Here is a 24,047-nt window from a genome sequence, read left to right as displayed (position 1 = left end):
CCAAATGAGAACATGGCAAGGCCATTTATCCAGAGCTTGCTATAGCAAGGGGATCAGCCACTATCGCTTTTGTTTGGCAGAGACTCAAGGGCAGGCAGAGGAATGAAAAAGTTCTATGGTAGAACAAAGGGAAGATGTCAGGTGTACACTCAAGAGAGGCTCTTGGCATGGGGAGGCTGCAGGCAGGCTAACTAGCTGTAGGATATCCTCTGTGATTAGTTAGGGGAGTATACTTGCCCTTCTCTAGTTGGTCCCAAGTTGGAAGTGGGGGCAAACATTAGGGCAACTGTAGGTTACTGATTAAGTCCTGGATATTTGGGGCCAATTGTTACAGGGTCTGTGATTTAGCTCCCTGGTTGCTGCATATCATGGTGTAGTTGACTGGGCGGGTTGCTGCAGATAGAGGGCCAGAGTTCTATTTTTATATATTATCCAACCATTGCCCATTTGTTGTATACTCAATCTCTCACCGGGGACCATAGCTGACAAATCTATTAGAAGTATAAGCCTATTTAATAATACAAACGGTAACACTAGAAAAGATAATACTATTGACTACAATTGGAAGAGAAAATATGCTACTTTTATTATTGCTCTTAGTAGGGCTATAAGAACTATTGTTTAAAGAACTAGACAACTAAGAGTATACAATTGTAAAGGTAATCATTAGGACCTAAATCAAATTTTCCTAAATGTTTCGAAAAGATATATTACAAGAACAAAGTAAAAGAAACTGAAAGCATAGTAAAAGGCTTCAAAAATTATAAATATAGAAAATATGCCATAAAATATTATGACAGAGCTAAGGCTAAACATACATGGCAAATCAAATAATGTAAATGGGCTAAGTATACCTAATGAAAGAAAATGGTGCTGTTGTGGTAGAAGTGTGTGTGAATGAATATATATGGGTATATGTGTGTAGGGAATGCCAGAGTGCAAAAAGTCTTCTCCTAAACACCTGCCCCACGGTGGACCCATGGGCAAGTTTGGAGACCATTGATCTGACCCATCTCCCATAAGCACGAGATAGGTTCCAAATGATATACGGGTATGAGGAGCACAAGACGTTTGGGAAACCCACAATTTATGAAGAAAATACACCCCAGCCTTTCCCTCCTGTTCTGTGACACTGGAAGCCTCAGCTGGGTGGGGGGAAATCAGAAACCTTCTGCTCATCTGATTTCCTCACTGTTTATTCAGCTCAGTGGCCCCCATCTCACCATAAGCGAGCTGTCCAGGCTCAAGGACATAGACTCAGCTGGACCAGATGGGGCTTTCCTTCAGGTAGGGGGTGATGGGGAGGCAGTACTACCTTAGGTCTTAGGTGGTTGCTCTAACAGCAGCTTCAGGCCTTAGAACCATGTGGCCAGGACGTTGTTTCTGAGCCTTCTCCTGCAACTCTGGTCAGTGACCTGTGTCACTGGGTTTGGGGGGTTATTAGCACAGAGCTGTGAAGTAACCTCTGGTTATTTCAGTCTCTGCTCAGGCCATGGTGAGGGACTGGGTCTCCTAATGGTGATTGGGCAGAGGCAGAAAATCTCACTCTTTGTAATCTCTGTTCTCTCGGAGCCGACCCTGAGAGCCCGTCTGCTTTGTGAGTTGAGGGTGGGGATCCTCTCACCCATCTTTGCTCAGCTGTAGATGCTCATCATCAGCAGGTGAGACAGGGAGATGAGGGGGCCCAGGAGAGCCCACAGATGGGCCAGTGGACTCCAGAGGCGCCAAGAGGTAGAATAACTGCAAGTGGGGGAAAGTGAGGCTGGGAAGGTCATTGCACCCAGGACCCCCGTCTTGTAGCTGAGAAGGCTAGACTGGAGAGTGAGTCACTGGCCAACATGGGCTGAGCCCGCCCACTCCTCATCTAGTGCTCTTCCCACCACAACATGCTGGCTCCCCGAGGCTGGAGCGTCTGACACAAAGAGGCACCCGGAGACTTTGGTGAGCCAGGCACTGAAAGAAATGAGGCGTGAAGGCCTCGTTTCCAGAAGGCCTGAGGGGTGGACCTGGGGAGGAGGACCTGGAGGCAGGACAGAGTGTTGGGGGCTTTCAGGGTGGTGCTGTCACTGGCGTCCCATTCCTTTGAATTCTCTTCTCATGTTCAATGTGCCGAGAAGAGAAAACGTGTGTGTTTCTTGCAGAACCCAGAAAGGGGCAGAAAGCACAGACATGAACAAATGTGTGAGGGGCTCGTTCTCCAGCCCACGAGGTTGGAGGGAAGAGACAGACAGAATGGGGACTGAGGGAGGGAAAGGAGAGGTAATTTTAGTTGTCGAGTGTTGAGACTGGAGGGACCGCAAGGATTGTCTTCATCAGGCCTTCTCAGCAGTCTGCAGCGGAAACTGGCTTGATGGACACCAAGTGTGGGGGGAGAATGAATGGGCTTCACCCAGTGCTAGTCTTGCAGAGCCCCAGGCAGTGGGGCAGGCCCAGAACCTGAGCTAGAAGCTTCTGGAAGCCAGACAAAGACATGCCTCCTGTTTCGGTCTCTGGTTTGTCTTTGTGACTTTCCTTCTCTCTCCCTGCAGACTGGCTCTCAGCAGACCATGCCCCTGTCCTCGGCAATCTGGTTCATAAGCAAGGCAGGCCATCCTTGCTGGCTGTCCCAAGCCCATTTTCCCGGGGGGTGGGGGAGGTCGGGTGAAGCTCCCTGAATGGACCAAGTCCAGGGTGGCTCCATCAGCTTTGGTCAGTGGTCAGAGGACCTGGACCCCTGTGGCTGCTGGGGAGGATTGTGGGGGTGGAGGTGGCCCTTTGAGAGATGCTCTCAGTGCTGGCCTTACCTGCAGAGGACACATCACTTTGGACTGGATCCTGGCCAATCCCCTTTCCTCACCCATGAGAGAACTTTTTCACAGTAACACAGGTGTGAGAAAAATGGAATCTTCTCATTTTTTCCTTGGCATGGTTTCCTTGAAGTGTGAGATCTTTTAAATTCAGTCAACCTATGCAGCTTTTCTATGTATCCCAGCAACCTGCCTCACATTGCACATAATAGCAAAAATATCTGAGAAATATCTAGTCAAATTTAGTAAATAAACTTGATTTGGGGAGAGTTTTTGTGGTGTGGACCATGGTTTTCAGGCATTCAGTCAGTCACATATTCATTGATTTTTACCATGTGCCAGTTCTCTGCCGGTAGGTGTATCACTGACATAAAGGCTAAACTGCGGGAACAGATTCCAGAATTCAGTGATTTAAGCAGCTGTTGGGTGGCTCTGCTCTAGCACCCGGGCTTCCCCCTCTTTGTGGCTCCACAGCCCCTTTGGACAATGGCTCTCTGAGTGAGCATCAAAACTACCTGCAGGACTTGCTAAAATGCAGGTTGCTGGGCCCCTTTTCCTGATTCACCAAGTCTAGGATGGGCCCCGAGAATTTGCATTTCTGACAGGTTCCCAAGTGATGCTACTGCTGCTGGCGTGGGGACCACACTTTGAAAAATCTCTGCCCTTACAGTGGGTCCTTGCCTACATGTATGGAACAGGCCTATGTGTATGGATCGGGCACTGCCAACAAAGAAAGGTCAAGGCAGCCAATTTCCTTCTAAGCAAGTGAGGCAGGCAAAAGTGATTGCCTTTTATGCCATGGGAAAGGATTTAGCCACATTGCCACACCCAAATGCAAGGTGGGTTGTGAAAAATCTTCTTAGCTGGAGGCCATGTGCCCTGGAAAAGTGGGGACTGCCACAGTGGGCTCTAGGAATTGCATGGACATGGAAATGAAAAGAGAGGGGCTGGCACTTGATGGTCGGGGGCAGATGTGGAAGGAGACTCTTAAAGTACATGATGACAAGTGTGCAAATGGACATTTATTCAAAGGGAGGTGGAGGGCAGCCCAAGCCTGCTGGCAGACATCAAAAAAGGCTACCTAGGAGCAAAAGCAGGCTAAGCCTTGAAGCACAAGTCAAGTTGGCTGAGGCTGCCCATTTCCTCTCATGAGCGCAGGTTGATATTAAAACTCCACCTATGCTCTTTTCACTTCCTCATGCACCCAAGATGCTCCTTTGGTCAGTATTCCATTGTTGTGTGGGTTGGGGTTGTATCTTTCTCAGGTCTCAAGCCCTCTCTTTCTACCCTCTCCCTCAGGCATCTTGGCTCAGGAGAAAGCTGCGAGGCAAGAGGCGGTCAGTGATGGTGTTCTGTCTCTTGATGACCCTGTCTGTGGTGGCTGTCACCCACTTCCCCCCACCACATCCAGCCGCCAGCACAGACCCTGGGCCCATGGAGCCCCATGGGGTCATGGTTACCTCTTCCACCCCTGTCCGATGGGCTGTGAGCCCTAGCCAGAGGCAGTGGGCAAGAAACCTGGTGTTCTGGAGAGGCTCGGCTTTGCCCAGAAATTCCAAATGTGTCTGTGCTGAGGAGCAAGGCCACAGGGGGAGAGTGGACAGAAACAGGAGGTCCCCAGGAGAGGACAACAGGCGTCCAGGGAGGGTCAGGAGGGATATTCCTTCAGCAGCTCTAGGAAATTTAAGATTCAGTACCTGGCGTCTTGGGCTCCTGGGGGTGAATGAGGTCATGAGTCCAGGAGCCAAAGACCTGGACCACCCCCGACATGCTGATCCCATCCGGGAGACACAGAACGAGACGGGCTCCCTGGTCAGCCAGCTTGGAGGGAGCCACATGGCAGCTTTACAAGCTTGGAGAGCTATTGCTGGACCAGTCCTCCAGCCCCACCCAGCCGAAGGCAGGGGTCTGCCAGGAGCTGAGAAGAGAGTCTTGACTGATGGGCAACAGGCAGAAGATCCTGCCCCGGCCTGGGGGTCTCGTCAGTGGCCTGGCTCTGTTGGGAAACTCCAGGGGTCTGTATGGTGTGACGCTGAGAACTCAGGGCTGTTGACCAGCGGGCAGGTGCCCCCGTGGCTCACAGAACACGATGTAAAGACCCTCCGGCTGCTGGTCCAGGGGGAGGTGGTGGGCAAGGCCAGGATTCCCGCCCATGGGCAGGTGCTGCAGGTCGGCTTCTCCCCCGAGGGGAACCTTCAGGGCGTTGTGTCTCCCGGGCTCAGCCAACTCTGCTCTCAGGGGCTCTGTGGCCTAATTAAGAGGCCTGGGGACCTGCCTGAGGTCCTGTCCTTCCACGTGGACCGCGTGCTGGGGCTGCGCCGGAGCCTACCCGCTGTGGCCCGGCGCTTCCACAGCCCGCTGCTGCCCTACCGCTACACGGATGGGGGCGTAAGGCCAGTCGTCTGGTGGGCGCCCGACGTGCAGCACCTGGGCGACCCGGACAACGACCAGAACTCGCTGGCCTTGGGCTGGCTCCAGTACCAGGCCCTGCTGGCGCGTGGCTGCAGCTGGCCAGGCCAGGCCCCGTGCCTGGGCATCCGCCACACTGAGTGGGCACGCCTGGCACTCTTCGACTTCCTGCTGCAGGTAGGTGGGGCAGGCAGATGCAGGCAGGGCTTGTGGGGTGGGCAGGCTTGAATTGTTCCCCTGAGGATGGGTGGAGGCTACACCCCCACCCCTGCCATCCTTATCCTCTGACCACCCAGAACGGATTTTTGTTCTTTATGCCTCATGTTGATTCATCCAGGGATATGCTGAAGCTGGCTTGAACCGGCTCACAAAGGCTGATAGATAAAATTATTAAAAATTAAAAATTAAATTATATAAGCTAACACTGTAATAAGTCATACTGGAAACAAAGGTAAGACTCAGAACTCATCACTTCCTAATTATCTTACTATTATCTGTGCTCTTGAGGTTATATATATGCCTCTTGTATCTATACAGTAAATAATACATAGTACTAAGCACTGCCCGTCTCTTTCCAACTCCAGGTTCAGTCAGTCACATTACGTTAGTATCTTGATACTGGCCTGGGTGAGAGTTTTTAAACTATGGAAATCAATAAATGCTACAGATCAGGGCTCCCTCCACTCCTGGAGAGATGGTTGTTAACTGTTTACCAGCATATCCAGTTTATAGTCATCCTTGATTCAATAAGGTTTCAATATGATCATATAATTTTAAAGAGGGGTTGGGGGAGAGAGAGAGAGAGGGAAATAGAATGGTGATACTGGCTCAGCTAGGTACTGAAAAATTAGGAACTCTAGCCACAGGGCCAGAAGAGGTCCCTGCCCATGCCAGAAGTTAACCCTGGAGTTGCTGGATCGAGGGGAAGTCAGAGGATCCTAGGAAAGAGTTCTGGGGACCACCAGCCTGGCTGTTTACTAGCTGGTAACACTCAGTGGGCTGTTTCGGTGACTGTGAGCTGGTTGTCAGTTGTGGATACACACGTGTGGAAGAAATAAGGACAGTACATGGATGAAACTTGGGGTGCAGTGGATATGCGTACTAAATGCACACTGAACCAGTCAGCCCCCTCTTCTGTAGGGGTCCCCACTGAGAGAGATCAACACTCACCCCAAGCTTCATCCATGGGGGTGCATGGAGGGGCCACTGGGCAAGACTCAGGGCCCTGATCAGGCAGCCAGGGGCCTGTGTTTGGCCCACCCAGCCAAAAAATTGGCATTAAAAAATTCCTTGACAACATTTAATACTTGGGAGATTTCCCATAAAAATTCAGCCTCTATTGAAAAATTGGATGGTTTAGCAACATGGGGCCTTTGTTCCAAGGCCTGAGCTGAGTAGCCACTGCCCCCTTTAGAAGATGCATACTCTCCTTTTGACCACAGGCCCTACCTCCTTATTGTCTTACACTCCCCCGCACCTCCATCCCTTGAGTGTTGCCCATTAGCCTGTAGATGTTTTTGTTTCCAATCACTGGGACTAGCTGATGTCCGGTGTTCTTCCAGCTCAGCCAGTCTGAAGGAGGAGCCATGGAATCTGGTGGTCAAGGGCATGGGCTTTGGCATCAGACAATCCTAGGTTTGAGCCCTCCCCCCCCCCCCCCCCCCCCCCGCTGTGTGACACTGAGCAGGTTACTTTGTGTCTCTGTGCTTCCCTTCTCTCACCTCCAAAGTAGGATTCTGAGTGTCACCTCACTTCCTTGGGCCTTATCATTGTAGTACTTGGTGGCTCTTGGTGACCTGCATCTCTGCCTGAGGGTTTGCTCTGGGCCCTGGGTGCTGCTGAGCCCTGAAGTGTGACAAATTGGAAGTGCTGACCAACAATCCAGGTTGGGACTGAAGGGTTTCCAGGACCATAAGACTTTCAGTACCCAAACTGGGACAGTTCTGGTCAAACTAAGTAGGTTGGTCATCCTTTCTCCAGGAGCAGCCCTCAACCTGTGACTGCTGGAAGTCGGGGCACAAATACCCCAGCAAACACAATATGCTGCCATAACTCTGAGGTGTGTATTCTGTACTCTCTCTCTGAGTTCCCCAGCAGGATCGACCCCAATTATCCACAGTGACATCTGCTGGCCATCCCCACTCCCTAATTGTGTTTTTCAGACTTAGCTCATAAACTGCTTTCACTTGAGTACTTATCTTAAGCTCTCTCTCTGGGGGCACCCAGCCTAAGTCAACGATAATGCCGACCTTGTGTGGATTTTGCAAGGATTAAGTGAGATTGTCTATAATATTTTTGTTGTGACTCACACTGAAGAAGGCACGAGGCGTGGTTCCCAACACTTTAATAGGAATTAACTCCTCTGATGCTTATGATAACATTATGAGCGAGATACTACTTTTGTCCCTATTTTAAAGTTGAGAAATTGAGGTCCAGAGATGTAAAGTTACTTCTACAAGTTCACAGCTGGTGGAGTTGAGATGCACCGTGGGTAGTCTGACTCCAGAGCTCACCCCCTTAATCATAGAGTCACTATTTGGCTGACCATGAATGAGGGCAGGGAAAAAGAGTCCCTTGCAGGCAGCCCTGGGGCCTTGAGACCTGAGCCCCATACCTAACAGAGCCCCAGGCCAACTGAGGTGCACACAGAAGCTTTCTGCTCCACACAGAGTCCCTCTGTCCATCTCCCAGGGTTGTGGCATGGGACCCTTCCTCAGCTGCCAAGCCCTTCCCAGGGACGGAAGTCTTTGCAGCCAAGGCACACACAGTTGTGGGTGTGATCAGATGCCACTCGGCTGGGCTGGTGCCACCTTTTCCTTGGTTTTCTGAACACCAGTCAAATCAAATAACCCTGTCCAGCTGCCACCACTTTCTTTCCTAAAAACCACTGGCAGGTTGGAGAGAGGAGGAGCTGCAAATTGTGGGTTTCCCTGCAGAGGAACCCAAGGCACCTTCTGACCAGAGGGCCTGGGTTCAAATTCTCTAGACAGCTCATTCTGGAATGTGTTTGCTTGTTTGTCTTACTTCGTTTTGTTTTATCTGACATAAAGCCTTGTTTTTCTTGTTTATGTATCACAGCATACCATTTATGCACACACACAATACACAAGCACTGCACACATACACATCTTTACATACCTCAAAAATCATACCTATGCTTCACAAATCCCACTTATTAGTTAGTGATTGCTGCAATCAATGCTGTATGACACACGTCCCCAGATCTCAGTGGCTTCTAATACCAGCCCATCTCTTGATCCCTAACCCTGGGCAGTCTCTAAACACACCCAGCTCCTTCTAGGTGCCCTTGCTCTGACTAGCCTCTGAGTCCTCCTCAGACCTCAGCTTTCCTGACTTTTCCCTGCCCCCGTTGTTATTCTCTTTCTCTTTTCACGGCATCCTATTTCCTTTCTGATTTTATCAGAACATGTAAGTATTTTGTTGGTTTGCTCACACATTCATCATTTGCCTCTCCCACTAGAATGCAAATCCTATAAGAGCAGGGACCCTCTGTGCCTCGACCACCACCATGTGCTGAGCACCCAGCACAGAGCCAAGCCCCTGGTTAGTTCCAGAAAAGTGCTTGTTGAGTGAATGAATGAACAAATGAATGTCCAGGTCTCTATATGATTTCCCCTTTAGCTGCTGCTGTGTTCTGCTTCTTCAAATACCATTTCTTCCTCTAAACCTGAGGCTTTCTGCATTTCTTTTAGAATCCAGTATAGAGTGACAAAGGTAGAAAACATCACAGCTCTTTGTCTAGCCCCTGCTTTTTGACAAGTTATTTCGTTATGCATGCAGACCAGAAGAAAATTCCCAACACTGCCTGAGTATCTGGCCACCAGGCACTATTTCAGCATTTTGCCTGACGGTCCTAGGAGGTAGATGGTATTCTTGCCTCCATTCTACAGGTGGAGAAACTGAGGCTTAGAAGGGCTAAGGAACTTGCCCACAGTCACACACTCTTAAGTGTTGGAGCAGGGATTTGACCCACTGCAGTTTTGACCAGAGTTTCACACTTAACTAATTCTGGAAAAGTTATTTCTTCAGTCTTTTCTGGGTGAGATCAGCCCAGTGCCTTTCTGGGGAGCCCATTTCAGTTGTTCAGGATCCTATGTATGTTCTTTATTTTGATTCGGCGTCTATGGCTTCCGGTTCAGGTGGCTTGGTTTTCCTGAACATCAGATCTTCTGTCAATTAGAGTGGACCCCACATCAGTGACCACTGATGACCCAACAGGCTTCCAGCCAGAGACATGAATGATGATAGCAGCTATCATTTAAGACAGGCTCACACCTATCTGGTAATGTTTAATATAAGCCACACACATGAACTCACTTGAGTCTCACTACTGGCCCAAGAGGTGGGGATTGCATTCCTTTCGTTCATAGAGAGTGCAGTCAAGGAGTGGGACACTTGTATGAGGTCACACAGCCGCGACGTGACAAAACCAGCCTTTGAGCTCACGCTCTTAACCACCACACTATCCTTGATCTCTGATTTGTTTTGTACCCTCAGAATTAAACTTCCAGTGAAATATCAAGCACTGGCTTTCTCTCTATATATTAATTTGTAAACATATTTTTTACATATTTTGTTAATTTGAGATATAATTCACATAACATACAATTCACCCATTTAAAGTGTGCAATTCAGTAGTTTTTAGTACATTCATGGGGTTGTGTAGTCACCAACACAATCTAAATTTAGAACATTTTCCTCACCTCGCAAAGGGACCCTGCACCCATTAAGAATTGCTCCCTACTCCTTCCACCCAACTTCAGTTCTAGGCAAACACTAGTCTATTTTCTGTCTCTATAGAATTGTCTATTCTGTACATTACATATCAATGGAATAATACAATATGTGTTTTTTGTGTGACTGGCTTCTTTCATGCAGCATAAGGTTTCTAAGTTTCCACAGCATGGATACATGGAACATGTGTCAGAGCTTCATTCTTTTTTATTGCTGAATAATATTTCACTGTACATTTGGGTTTCCACTTCTTGACTATTAGGAAAAAATGCTGACATTTCGAGGAACTATCAACTGTTTTCCAAAGAGATTGTACCACTTTACATTTCCACCCACAATATTCTTGACATTTTTGTCAACACTTGTTATTGTTGTCTTTTTTTATTTTACTCGGTGTGAAGTGCTTTCTCACTGTGATTTTTATTTATATTTTCTTAATGACTAATGATGATGTTAAGTATCATGTGCCTTTAGCCATTTGTATATCTTCTTTGGATAAATAGCTATTCAAATGTTTGCTCAGATTTTACTTGAGTAACATGTCTTTTTGTTATTGTGCTGTATGATTTCTTATATATTCTGGATAAAGATACTTTATCAGATAAATGATTTGTAAATACACTCTGCAATTCTGTGGTTGTCTTTTCACTTTACTGATGCTATCAATTGCAGCAATTTAATTCTGATAGAGTCTAATCTAATTTTTTGTCACATGTATCTAAGATATTGCCTAACCTAAAATCATGAAGCTTTACTCTTGTTTTCTTCCAGGAGTTTAGTAGCTTTAGCTTTTTCATCTTAGATCTTTGAATGATTTTGAGTTAATATTTCTGTATGGTGTAAGTAACAGGTCCAACTTCCTTCTTTTGCATGTGAAGATCCAGAGCCATTTATTGAAAAGACTGTTCTTTCCTCCACTGAATTGCCTTGTCATCCTTATTGATAATCAAGTGTCCTTAAATGTATGCATTTATTTCTGGCCTCTCAAATTTTTTCAGCTGATGAATTATGTCTGTCCTTATGCCAGTATCACATTTTCTTGGTTACTGTACCTTTGTATACTTGTTTGTTTTTTTTTTGTTTTTTTTTCATGGGCAGGCACTGAGAATCAAACCCAGATCTCCGACATGGCAGGTAAGAATTCTGCCACTGAGCCACCGTCTCACCGCCCTGTATATTTTTTAAAAACTTTTTATTTTGAAAAAATTTCAAACTTACAGGACAGTTGCAAAATAACCCAAACCACATATAGAGAGCTCCACCATACCCCTAGCCACCCCCATACCCAGATTCGCCAATTTTAACATTTTGCCACATTTACCATTGTCTATTTATCAATCCATTTTCTGAACACTTGAGTGTAGATTGTAAACATCATGTTCCTTGTACACTTAGGAACTGCCATATATATTTCCTAAGAAACAAGAAAATTCACTTATGTAACCTCCTTAAGTACGGTTATCAAATTCAAGACATTTAACATTGATATAAAGCTTAGATCCTATCCAGTATCATTTATTGCATTTAATTGTCATTATTTCTTTGGTTCCCCCTTTTATATTTCAATATATATATATATATTTCCCACATATATTTTCCTTATAAATATTCCCAGCCCAAACTCTCTCATGAATTCTGTTCAGTGGGATGGGATTGAGCATGCTCACAGTGGCGCAGTACCCTCACCACCTACCACTATCATAACCTTCCCTTCATCCCAAACAGAAACCCTACACTCAGTTTGCATTAACTTCCCAGTGCCCCTGCCCTCCACCCCTGCTAATCTGTACTCTACTTTCTGTCTCTGTAAATTTACATATTCTCTGATAATTTCTTTGTGGTTAACCAGGAGACTTAAATTTAACATCTTAATTCTGTGACAATCTCATTTGCTTTGATATCAATTAACAACTTCAACAGCATACATAAGTGATGTTCCTATACACTCCCTTATCTCCCCACCTTTACGTAGTTCTTGTCACATTACATATTTATACATTATGAGTCCAAAACCATTGATTTATCATTGTATTTTATGGATTTGCCTTTTCGATCCTGTAGGAAGTAAAAAGAGGAGCTACAAGTAAAAAATACATTAATTCTAGCTTTTATATTTACCCATGCCAGTATCTTTACCAGGTATCTTTCTTCATGTTGCTTCAGTCAACTGTCTAGTGACCTTCCCTTTAAATGTGCAGAAGTCCCTTCAGCATTTCTTGTAAGGGCTGGTCTAGTGGTGGCAAAGTCCCTCAGCTTTTGTTTATCTAGGAATGTCTTAATTCTTCCCTCATTTTTGAAAGACAGTTTTGCCAAATGCAGAATTCTTGGTTGGCAACTTTTTGCTTTCAGCACTTTAAATATGTCTTTTACTTCCTTCATGGTTTCCAGTGAGAAATTGGCATTTAATCTTATTGAGGTTCCCTTGTATGTGACACATTGCTTCCCTATTGAGACTTTCAGAATTCTATCTTTGTCATTTTTGATAGTTTGATTTTAACATGGCACGGCATGGGTCATTTGGGTTCCATAGGATACTATTTGGAATTCATTGATCATCTCAGATGAGAATATTCATGTCTTTCATTAAATTTGGAGAATTTTCAGCCATTATTTCTTTGAATATTCTCTCTGTTCCTTTCACTCTTTCTTTCTGGGATTCTCATAATGCATGTATTGATAGCTTGATGGTGCTCTACAGGTTCCCCAGGCTCTGCTCACTTTTCTTAATACTTTCTTCTTTCTGTTTCTCAGAATGGATTATTACAATTGCGTTGTCTTCAAGTTCATTGAATCTTTCTTCTACCAGTTCCATCTGTTATTGAACTCCTCTGAGGAATTTTCGATTTTTGTTACGTGGTCTGCAGCTCTATTTTGTTCCTTTTCATAATTTCCATCTCCATATTGATATTTTCTTTGTGTTCTTTTATTGTTTTTCTGATTTCTTTAGTTCTTTGTCTGTATTTTCCTTTAACTCTTTGAGCATATTTAGGGCCATATGTAAAAAGTCTTAGTTAGTCTGGAATGTCCCATATCTGGTCCTCCTCACTGATGGTTTCCAATGCTTTAATCGTCACCTTTGCTTAGGCCATCACTTCCTATTCCCTATATGGGTTTTTTTTTTTTTTTCTACATGGGCAGGCACCAGGAATCGAACCCAGGTCCTCTGGCATGGCAGGCAAGCATTCTTGCCTGCTGAGCCACCGTGGCCCACCCCCTATTCCCTATATGTTTTGAAATCTTCTCTGAAAACCTTTTTTTCAGAAAATCTTTTTCTGGACATTTTGATATTGTGTTATCCCTGGAATTTTGACACTCATGCACCTGTTCCTTAAGCTTGTATCCAGCCAGCATTATAACAGAGTTTTCTCTGATTTCCAAGAGAGAACAAAAGAAGAAGAGAAAAAAGAAGATGGTAATAAAGTAAACACCTTTCCCAGTCTTTGAAGATTGACCTTTGCAACTTCTATCCTTCAGGGCTTATCGACACTGAATTTGGAGAATAGGTCCAGGGCAAAGCATAGAGGCCTCCCTGATCCTTTCTGTGCATGCCTCTTGTCTCTGGCATGTACCTATGGCCCTAGGAATTCCCTGTTTACAAATGTATGAATGTCCCCTCTTCCCTAGGAAACAATTTCTTCGCTGTTCTGGGCACTGCACAGGATGCTACAGCTAACAATCCCTTGTCCCAGGCAGCATAGCTTGACTGTTCCCCAATAACGTTCTCTAGGAGAGCTTGGCATGCTGCCTTCTAAATGCAGGGCAAGTTCTTAATAGTGTGTCCTACAGGCCACCACCAGGTAAGATTGGGTCAGAACATGTTTGTTCCTAGTATTTGCAGAAGGGTTACTCTGCCCCCTCTGGAATGAGGACCAGTGATCCACATTTAGAGTATGGGCTGGTTCTACACTGAGCTAGTGAAGGATGGGGAGGGTGCAGCCAGGGCACAGAAGAACCTATAGCTTTCAAGTGGCCTTTTTCTTGATTTGATGCTTGCACTGTTATTCCAATCCTTTCATTATTTTCTGGAGCTTTTAGAAAGATTTTCTGTCAGTTCTTGCTGTTGCTCAAAGCTTCTGTAGGGCGAGGGAGCCTTGAAGTGGGGCAGGGCCTGGTTTGTTCTTAACCAAAGACTTTCCAGCATTGGCTTTTTTCTCTCTTCACTCTTTGATCAGATCAATAGCACATACACTTTGATGGAGTCCTGTTGGAGGGATTGACAGTGTGGTGGGAGTGGTGGCAGCAGTCAAGGTGGGTGTGGTGGGACAGAGGGTGGTGTTGTTATAGTAAGGTTTAAGATTGGGAAGTATGAGTTATCAACTTTGTTCTTCTTTCTCAAGATTGTCTTGGCTATTGTAGGACCCTAATTTTTCCATGCAAATTTTAGGATCAGCTGATTAATTTCTGCAAAACAACCAACTGGAATTCTGACTTAGATTGTGTTGATTTTGTGTATAAATTTGGGATGCCATCTAAACAGTATTAACTCTTCTGATCCAGCAACATGTGACATCTGTATTTTATCATTTTTGATGCTGTTATGAATGGAATTGTTTAATACTATTTTGGATTGGTCATTGCTAGTATATAGAAAAACAATGGATTTTTTAATATTGATTTTGAATCCTGCAAACTTGATGAACTCCTTTATTAGTTTTAATAGATTTTTGAGGATTCCTTAGGATCTTCTATATACAAGATGGTGCCATCTGTAAATAGAGATATTTTACTTCTTCTTTTTCAAACTTATGTCCTTTATTTCTATTCCTTGCCTAATTTCTCTGGATAAATCTTTAGTACAATGTTAAATAGAAGTAGAGAGAATGGACATGATTATTTTGATCCTAAATTTAACAGAAAGGCATTCTTTCTATTAAGTATGATGTTGGTTATGGATTTTTCATAAGTGTCCTTTACTAGGTTGAGGAAGTTCCCTTTTACTTCTAATGTGTTGAGAGTCCTTATCATGATAGGTCTGAAATTTATCAAATGTGCTATTTGCATTTATTGAAAGAATCAAGTGATCTTTGTCCTTTATGAATATCGTATATTACATTGATGGATTTTCCGATGTTAAGCCAACCTTGATTATTTGGAGAAATCCCATTTTGTCATGGTGTATAATCTTTTTCATATGTTTCTGAATTTAACTTGCTGGTATCCTATTGAGGAATTTTGTGCTGGTTTTCATGAGGGATGGTAGTCTATAGTTTCCTTGTGACATCTTTGTCTGGCTTTGGTATCTGGATAATACTGAATTTCTTGAATAAGTTTGGAAGTGATATCTCTAATTTACTTTTTATAAGTATTTGTGAAGGATTAGTATTAAATATCCTTAAATGTCTGGTAGAATTTACCAGTGAGTCCATTAGGGTCTGGGCTTTTCTTTATGGGAAGTTTAAAATGTAATATCTTTATGTGTTGCAAACTTGTTCATATTTTCTATCTCTTCTTGATTCAATCTCTGTAGTTTTTTCCCCTGGAAATATGTCTATCTTGCCCAAGTTATCTAATGTATTGGTATATAGTTTTTAGTAGTATTTCCTTTGTAATAATTTTTATTGCTGTGAGGTTAGTAGTGATGTCCCATCTTTCATTATAGATTTTAGTATTTTCTCTTTTTTCTTGGTCAGGCTAGCTAAAGTTTGTAGCAATTTTCTTGGTCTTATAAAAGAATAAACTTAGTTTTGTTGATTTAACCATTTCATTTATTTCTACTGTAATCTTCATTATTCCATCTGCTTGCTTTGGGTTTAAATTTTTCTTCTTTTCTAGTTTATCAAAGTTTAAGTTTAGGTTACTGATTTCAGATCTTTCCTCTTTTTATTATAGGCATTTATTTACAGTTCTAAATTTCCCTCTAAGCTCTTATTTAATGAAATCTCATTCTTTCTGATATGTTTTCATTTTCATTTATCTCAATGTTTTCTAATTTCCCTGTGTTTCTTCCTGACATACTGATTATTTAAGAGCTTGTTATTTAATTTCTACCTATTTAAGAATTTCCAAAATTTCCTTCTGATACCAATTTCTTATTTAATTGTGGTTGGAGATCATACTCTGTATGATTTCAAGCATTTTATATTTATTGAGGCTTTTTATCTGACCTAGTATGGGGTCTATCCTGGAGAATGTTCCATGTGCACTTCAGAAAAGTGTGTATCCTGTGGTTGTTGAGTTGAGTGTTCTGTCGATGTCAGTTGACATTTAGCTGGTTTATCGTGTTGTTCAAATAATCTATATTCTTGTCGTTTTTCTACTTAGCTGATCTATTAATTATTGAAAGTGGTGTATTGGTGTCTCCAACTATTTTTGTGGATTTCTTTCTTTTTTCTTCAATTCTATCAGGGTTTACTTCATGCATCTTGTTGTCAGGTGCATACATGTTTGTAATTGTTATGGGCTCCCAATGGATTGATCCTTCATCATTAGGAAATGTTCCCCTTTCTCTCAAATAAAATTTTTTTGTTTTAATGCCTCTTTTGCCTGATATTAATATAGCCACTCTAACTCCCTTGTGGTTGCTGTCATCATGGTATATCTTTTTCTACCCTTATTTCAACCTATTTTTATCTTTAAATCTAAGGTGGATTTTCTGTAGACTATGTATAGTTTGACTCCCTGTTAAAATCCAATATGACATCATCTGCCTTTTGACTGGATTGTTTAATCCATTCACATTTACTCTTATTATTCATGTGTTTGGATTTATGTCCGCCATTTTGCTGTGTATTTTCAATGTATCTTATGGGTTTCTTTGTTCCTCTGTTCTTTTTGTACTGCTTTTGTTCTAGTAAGTGGATATTTTCTAGTGGAGCATTTTAATTATTTTAATGATTTTTTAACTATATTTTGAGAGTTTTTTGCGTGGTCATTCTAGGGCTTACACATCTTTATCAAAATCTACTTTGGATTTTATGCTGTTTTAATTTCAGCAGAATATAAAAACTTTACTCATATATAGTTCCATTCTATCCCCCTTTTGTGCTATTATTATTATACATTTTATGCTATACATGTTACAGATCCACAATATGTTGTTATCATTAGTATTTTATATAATCTGATGTTTGTTTTTAAAGGAAACTGAGGGAAGAAGAGAGAACCAGTGTGTATTTATACAGTATCTCTGTCTGCCCAGTTAAAAGTGTATTATAGCTTCAAAGTATTTCATTGTTTGGCTGTGCTATGATTTATTCAAGTTCCCCTTGGAAAAACAGTTATGTTCCTTCCATCATTTGTTCCTTGGAATATTCAGCAAAAATCCATATATATATATAAATTACTGTAGAACAAAATCTTAGAAATGAAATTGCTGGGAAAGGGAGAATTTGTTTTATTTTTATAGATGTGTCTGTCAGAGTTCCAGCAGAATACAACCTAGGAAATTCAAAGGAGGACATTTTAAAGAAGAATTAATGAAGGTGTGGGCAGGGTTCAAGGAGTGAACTAAGGATGCTGGAGCTTCAGAAACTAGCCTTATCACCCTTGAATGGGAATTGGGAGGACAGAGGAATTGGAGCTGTAGAGGAGCGGCTGCCCAATAGGATCTACCGTAAAGAAGAGTCATTGCCGGAAACGAAACACAGAATAGATAGAGGGTAGGAAATTAGTATACAGACCTCGCCCCTCCAGCCCTCTGGTATCCTACTGGTGCCTCCCACTGGCCCAACCCAAAAGCCAGCAGCCAAGAGTAAAACAACCCTCGGTCAGCCTCCATATCTGGAGGGAAAATGGGCCCTACCAGCTCAATACATTGAGTACCATCAGTCTCTTTGATCTTTGCCTGGATGACAGATTATTTTTTGTGTGCTGCATAACGGGGTCACATTTCATTCTTTTTCCATGTGAGCATTCTGTTATTGCAGCACCATTTGTTGAATTTTTGTTTGGTTGGATTTTTTGTTTGTTTGTTTCCTTGTTTGTTTGTTTGGGAAGTGCATGGGCCCGGAATCGAACCTGGGTCTCCTGCACGGCAGGTGAGAATTCTACCACTGAACTACCCTCGCATCCCTGTATGATAGATTTTTAAAAGAGAACTTTATTTATGAATAACACTGAGCATCTTTTCGTATGTTTAGAAGCAAAGTCTAGATTAGGGTGAAGTGTGATAGGGAGAATTCTAAGCTGGTCCTCAAGATTCCCACCCCCCCCAGGATTAACCTTTCCCCTTGTGCTTGGTGAGACCCGTGAATGTGATGGAACAGCTCCAGTGAACTCGGTTAACTCTTGAGTTCATCAAAAGGGAGATTACCCTGACCTAATAAGATGAGCCCTTTAAAAAAGGTGAAGCATCAGGGAGATTCTCTGACTGACTTCAAGGAAGAAAGGAAACAACCTTGTTATGAGCTGCCTCTGCATAGGAGAGACCTCTAGGAAAACACTGAGGTCTCCAAAGACTGATTTTTGCCAACACACTGAATGAGCCTGGAAGAGGATCCTGAGCTACAGGTTGAGACTATGGCCCCAACCAACACTTTGACTTCAGCCTAGTGAGACCCTGAGCACAGAAGCCAGCAAAAATGTGATGGACTCTTGACTCACATAAATTGTGAGCTAATAAATGTGTCCTTTTAAACCACTAAGTTTGTGGTAACATTTTTACGTAGCAATGTAAGACTAATTTATGAGGCAAGAGAGTTGCTGAAGATACAAACGTTTCAGGAAGTGTTCACTCTCAGTGAACCTGTACTTGCATGAGCCTGAGAGTGAGTGTCTGCCTGAATTTTTCTTTTCCTTACTCTGGTCTTGCCTCTGTTTAAAAGCTTTTAAAACTATGTTCAAATTCTTTGTCCTGTATTCTGTTGGGTTGTTGGTCTTTTCCTTAATGATTTTAAGAGCTTTCATAGATTAAAAAATTAGCCTTTTTATCATCTGTTTCATAATTTTTTTTTCTGGTTCAATTGTCATTAAGCCTTGTTCATAGACCTTGCTGTGTAGAGATTTTGAAACATTTATCTTGTTAAAATTATCAAGCTTTTCTTTTATGATTTCTAGGCTTATATGTCAAACTTTGAAAGGCTATCTTCACTTCAGAATTAAAAAACATTCTCCCATATCTCATCTGTACTTTTATAGTTTCATATATCTTTGATCCATCTGGAAGTTATTCTGGAGTAAGGGATAAGGTGTGAAAAAAACTTTTTCTTTTATTTTTCTCAGATGGCAACCCAAATGTCCCAACACCATTTGTTGAATAATCAATCTCCCAATTTGAAATGCTACCTTTATCATATAGCCAATTTCCATATGTATTTAGGTCTATTTCTGGACTCTCTTCTGTTTCAATAAAGGGTCTGCCTATTTATATGCCAGAATCACACTGTTTTAATTACTGAGCTTTATATTTTATGTTAATAACTTGTAGCACTTGTTCTTTCTCATTGCTGTTTTTTAGAATTTTCCTTGTATTGCCTACTTTGTTCATATGCAGTTTAGAGTTAGATTGTTACTTCCTCCTCCTTCTCAAATGTTTTGGGATTTTATTGGAATCGAATTAGATTTTTGTGGATTAGTATACAGAATTTATATCTTGAAGTATAGAGTCATTCTAGCCAAGGACAAATCATTTTCCTCCATTTATTTATTTTCCTCAGAAGCATTTCATTGTTTTCTTCATCTGCATCTTCACTTTCATGTTAAGTTACTCCTGCACATTTCATCTTCTTGTGTCCATTCAAAATAGGATCTTCTCCTCCATTATATGTCCTAGCTGGCAGTTCCTTGTCTGTATGAAGGCCATTGCTTGCTGCATATTAATTTTGTTATTCACCACCTTATTAAATTAATATTGCTTTTAACTGCTGCTCAGTTTGTTCTCTAGGGTTTTCCAGGTATATATCATTTCATTTGTAATGAATGACCCTCTGTCCTCTCATTTCCTCTTCTCTCATTCTCTTACCTCATTACATTGGCGGGTCCCTCCAGAGCAATGTTAAAAATTAATAGGATGACAGATGTGTCTTGTTTCTTATAATCTTAGGACTAGTCCTAATGTTTCACCAATAAGCATCACACTGGCTTTTGACTGAAGAGATGATAAAGAACTATTCATTATTCCTGCTTTATGAAGAGTTTTTATTGTCAGGAAAGGACATATAATTTAATCCAATGCCTTTTGAGTGTCAGTAGAAATCACAATATTTTCCCCTTTGATTTGTTAATATGGGAATTTTTTTTTTTTTTTTTGGAAAGGTGTTCTAATAGTGACCTGTCCTAGCTTTCTTGGTCAGAACCGACTTCGCTGTGGTGGATTTATCTTTTAATGTGCTGCTAATTTTTTTATGTGTTGATGTTCAAAATTGAGAGTGGTTTGCAAATGTCTTTTTAAAATAAACTAGTTCTCCTCAGTCCACCTCCTCAAAGCTGGTGACGTGACTTCTGGACTCTGACTTGGGGAAGATGAGAAAGTGCAGACGTTCAGCCCCAGAGCTTCCCGGGAAGGTTGCCCTTTGCCGGGCCACGTGGAGAGCACTGCAGGGGGAATCCTCACAAGACCGTGTGAGTCAGTGTCAAGCAGCTCACTCTTCCCCACTCTCTGACCTCCCCAAAGCCTCACTGAATTCCTTAACAGCAAGTCAGTCAGTATGGAATGAGCCAGCTGCCCTCCCTGGAGAGGGTCACCAGTGGGAGGAAAGGAGTTTAGTTACCCTCCTGCCTCCAGCTACCCTGTGACTCTTTGCTCCCCACACAACAAGCCTGCCCCAGAAGGACCCAAACTTATGACTGCTCCCCATTAGAGAAGCATCCCTGCATTGGGGGTGCGGGGTGCCAGTGTAAAGGCCCAGGGGAGAACCTCGTCCTTGGAGTCTGAGCCCAGAGACAGCAGGTGGAGTTCTTGGGATCAACAAGACCCAGATTGGACAGTTGGGACCCCGCTGAGGAACCTGTCCCAGCCCAGGAGCCTAATTAGAGAACTTAGGCCACCCCTGGACCTTCCCTTCCCCACAGCTGGACCTGACGTCCTCCCCTTCCCTGGCAGACTGCAGTGTCTCATCCCACCCACATGTCCTGCTGGGGATGACAGAGCCAGGCCTTCTACTGAAGACTTTTGCTGTTTGCATCCCAGGCAGGAAGGGAAGACGTGATGGGCAAGTTTTCAGTGGTCATCATCCTCACAGGAAGATCCCATTATACCCTTCATCCTGGCAGCCAGTCGTTTGCTTTGCTCATTCATTTATTCACTCAATCAAAAAACTTCAACTAATTCTCCAGTTTTTCTAAACATGTGCTGGCTGCTGGGGATGATATTGATCCAAGATTTCAGCTTAGTTGCCAAAGAGCTCATAGTCTGTGATGCCAGAGGAACATGTGCCTGCTGAACAGTCTGACATAGAGGTCAAGAGCCAGACTGCCCGGGTTTGCATCTAGGCCTCACCACCTCCTAGCTCTGTAGTCTTGGCCTCTGTGACTCATTTCCTCCTCTTTGAAATGGGGATAATAAGAGCACCTACCTCTTGACTGTTGGGAGGAGGTAAATGACTTGTCTTGTGGGAAGTGCTCAGACCAGTGCCTGGCACAGAGTAAGGGCTTTATAGCCATTTAATTAAAAATAAATAAATAAAAACTTCAATGCAGTGTCGTTATTATGGAGAATTACCAGGTTGGTTTAGACAACCAAAACTGCAAAGACTATCATTTTATTTCTTGGTGACCCCTCATTTTTTTCAAAAAGGGGAAAAGAGTCCAACCCTGAAGGGATGTGGGATGAAACTTAACCCTGAAGGGATATAGGATGGAACTTAAGCTTGGTGCTGTTCCACTGCTAGTCAGCTTTCATTTAAACTATTTCTCTTCAGTGATAAAAAATAACCAGGCAGCGTGGCAAAATAATCGAACTGGCTATTGCGCCAGGCCAGAGATCCTTCCTGCTCAACATGCAAATAGGGGTAGATTTTGGGAAGCTAGAGCTGCAAATATCTCATGGGCCATTATTCCTTTTAACTTGCTCTGGAAATAAATGCTGCCTCAAGGCGAAGGTCTTGCACAGCATGGCCTGGGGACAGAGTCGGGGAAGGTTTGGTGGGAGCAAGGATTTAACTGGCTGCACATCTCACATAGAGCAAACTCCAAAGCAGTTATTATATTTCAGTCTTGCTAGAACTGCCATACCACTTACCTCCAAGCCAAAGAGGACTCAACAGACAGGTTTGTGTCTCAGATATGTCCATGCTTCAAAAATTAGGCCTGCATGTAGAAAAGAGTATCTCAACCATGGCAGCACTTGCTTTATGCCAGACCCTGGTTCTCAGGCCCAGAGCCACTGGGTGAGCAGGGAAGAGGCCAGAGCTTCCTGGGAGGAGACCCTGAGACTCCTCAAGAAGAATCCCTGGGCTGGAGACCACTGAGGAGCCCCTGCAACAACCTCCCCTCCCTGCTTTACATAGATCATCATATGTGGTCCTCAAAGGGCTCCAAGGGGCTGTCCCTGACCCATTTTGTGGCATAGAGAAGCTAACTAACTTCCTTATATCCTAAAGAACATAATGGGGCCAGAATTCAGCCCTAGATCTGTCTGGTCTCCAAATCACGGGCCAGCATACCATGGCCCCCAATGCAGGCCAAAGGTACCCCTCTACTTTGCTTCATATGGTTCATAACTAAGAACAGTTTAAATGATTGAAAAAATCAAAGGAAGAATATTTTGTGATGTGTGAAAATTATGTGTAATTCAAATTTCAGTGAACATAAAGATTACAGCACTGCCATACCCATTTATTTCATATCTATAACATGTTATCTATGCACTACAGCAGTAGAGTTGACGAGTTGGTACAGAAACTGTCTGGCTTGCAAAGCCTAAAATATTTACTTTCTGGTCCATTATAGAAAAAGTATGCTGACCTCTGCACTAAACCACTGCATGCACAGCCTCCAGTGTGGCTCCTGCTAAGGATGGAGTATGTATAAAAGCTTGGAGTAGGGTCTCCCTTGCTAAGCTTGAGGACATATGGGGAAATATGAGTAGTGTGCTACTAGCTTTAGTTGGATTTAAAGCCAATAGATGACTAGGAAGTCTCTAGTGGTATGCTGCAGGGATCTGTCCTCAGCCTTTTCCCTGGCAACAATGTTATCAGTAGGTTAAAATATAGGGCTGTAGTGGACACTGCTCAATGTCCTGGGTTCCTTCAGAGCCCTGATTTGATCTCATTCCTGGCTTCAGAAGTAATGGGTTCAGGAATCCTAACTCCAGCTGATCAGTGCAACACCACCAACAGTGGTCTTTCAATGACCGCTGTTGGTCCAGGGATGAGTGTGTGTCCTAATTTGGACCAGTGAGCCTGAAGGGAAGGACTTCTATGCATTGGTTAGGGGATGTTTCCCTCTCCTTCCTTTCCTACTCCTCTTTCTCTAGCCTTCTCTCTCTCTTTCTCTCTCCACCCCCACCCCCATCTCATGCTTTCCTTTTCTCTCTCTCTCCTGGTGGACATGGGAAGAGGTCACCTGCAGGCTTTTTGAGACAACATTGGGATATTGTTAACGTTGCGGGTGGTAATGTGGAGGAGCAGAAAGACACCTGAATCCTTATCATGACATTACGGAGTTGCTAAATCCACGACCCTGCCCTATCTTGCAACCTCCTATATATATGATCTTAATTTTCTGTATGGTTTAAGCTATTTTGAGTCTGTTTTTTCAGTTCCTTGCAGCTAAGACACTCCCACTGATGTAGTAGGTTACTGATCCAGGTTGCACATGACCTAAAACTGGTAGACGCAAGGGAAGCAAATGCACAGGAGAGCAAAACAATCCAAAAAGATTTCAATAGCCTGCAGTGAAAGATCAGAAGAGGAAGTTGAATATCGTTAAATGCAAAGTCCTGCACTTAGGTACTACAAGTCAATGGTATAAATAGTTTAATGAAGACTTGGCTGAATAGTGATAATAGTGATCACACATGTGATAGAGTCTTGGACATGGTAGTTTCTAATATGCTTAATAGGTGTCAACAATGTAATAGGATTGGCAAAGACACAAATGCAGTCTTGGCATCTGAACCCAGGGAGATAATGTTTTTGCACTGCCCCTAGTCCAATTCTCATCTGAAGTATCATGTCCAGCATTCAGTGATAAAGCATGATTAGAATGTTGACCAACAAA

The 24,047-nt window shown here is 43.1% G+C and overlaps 1 protein-coding gene across 2 annotated transcripts in view; it reads left to right on the top strand.

The window, feature by feature from the left end:
• GASK1A (golgi associated kinase 1A) overlaps nt 1–24,047 on the top strand; it is a 104,852-nt gene that overhangs the window by 58,203 nt on the left and 22,602 nt on the right. The window contains exon 2 of one of the 2 annotated variants that reach the window (XM_077130393.1): nt 4,086–5,372. In XM_077130393.1, the coding sequence (XP_076986508.1) occupies nt 4,086–5,372 (1,287 nt within the window). Of the gene's footprint in view, nt 1–3,745; nt 5,373–24,047 lie in introns of those variants that run through there. The other variant, XM_077130392.1, reaches the window with a different exon arrangement.

This window comes from Tamandua tetradactyla, chromosome 15 (assembly GCF_023851605.1).
Source record: "Tamandua tetradactyla isolate mTamTet1 chromosome 15, mTamTet1.pri, whole genome shotgun sequence".
Classification (NCBI taxonomy): Eukaryota; Metazoa; Chordata; class Mammalia; order Pilosa; family Myrmecophagidae; genus Tamandua; species Tamandua tetradactyla.
This window is presented reverse-complemented; position numbering and strand designations above follow the sequence as displayed.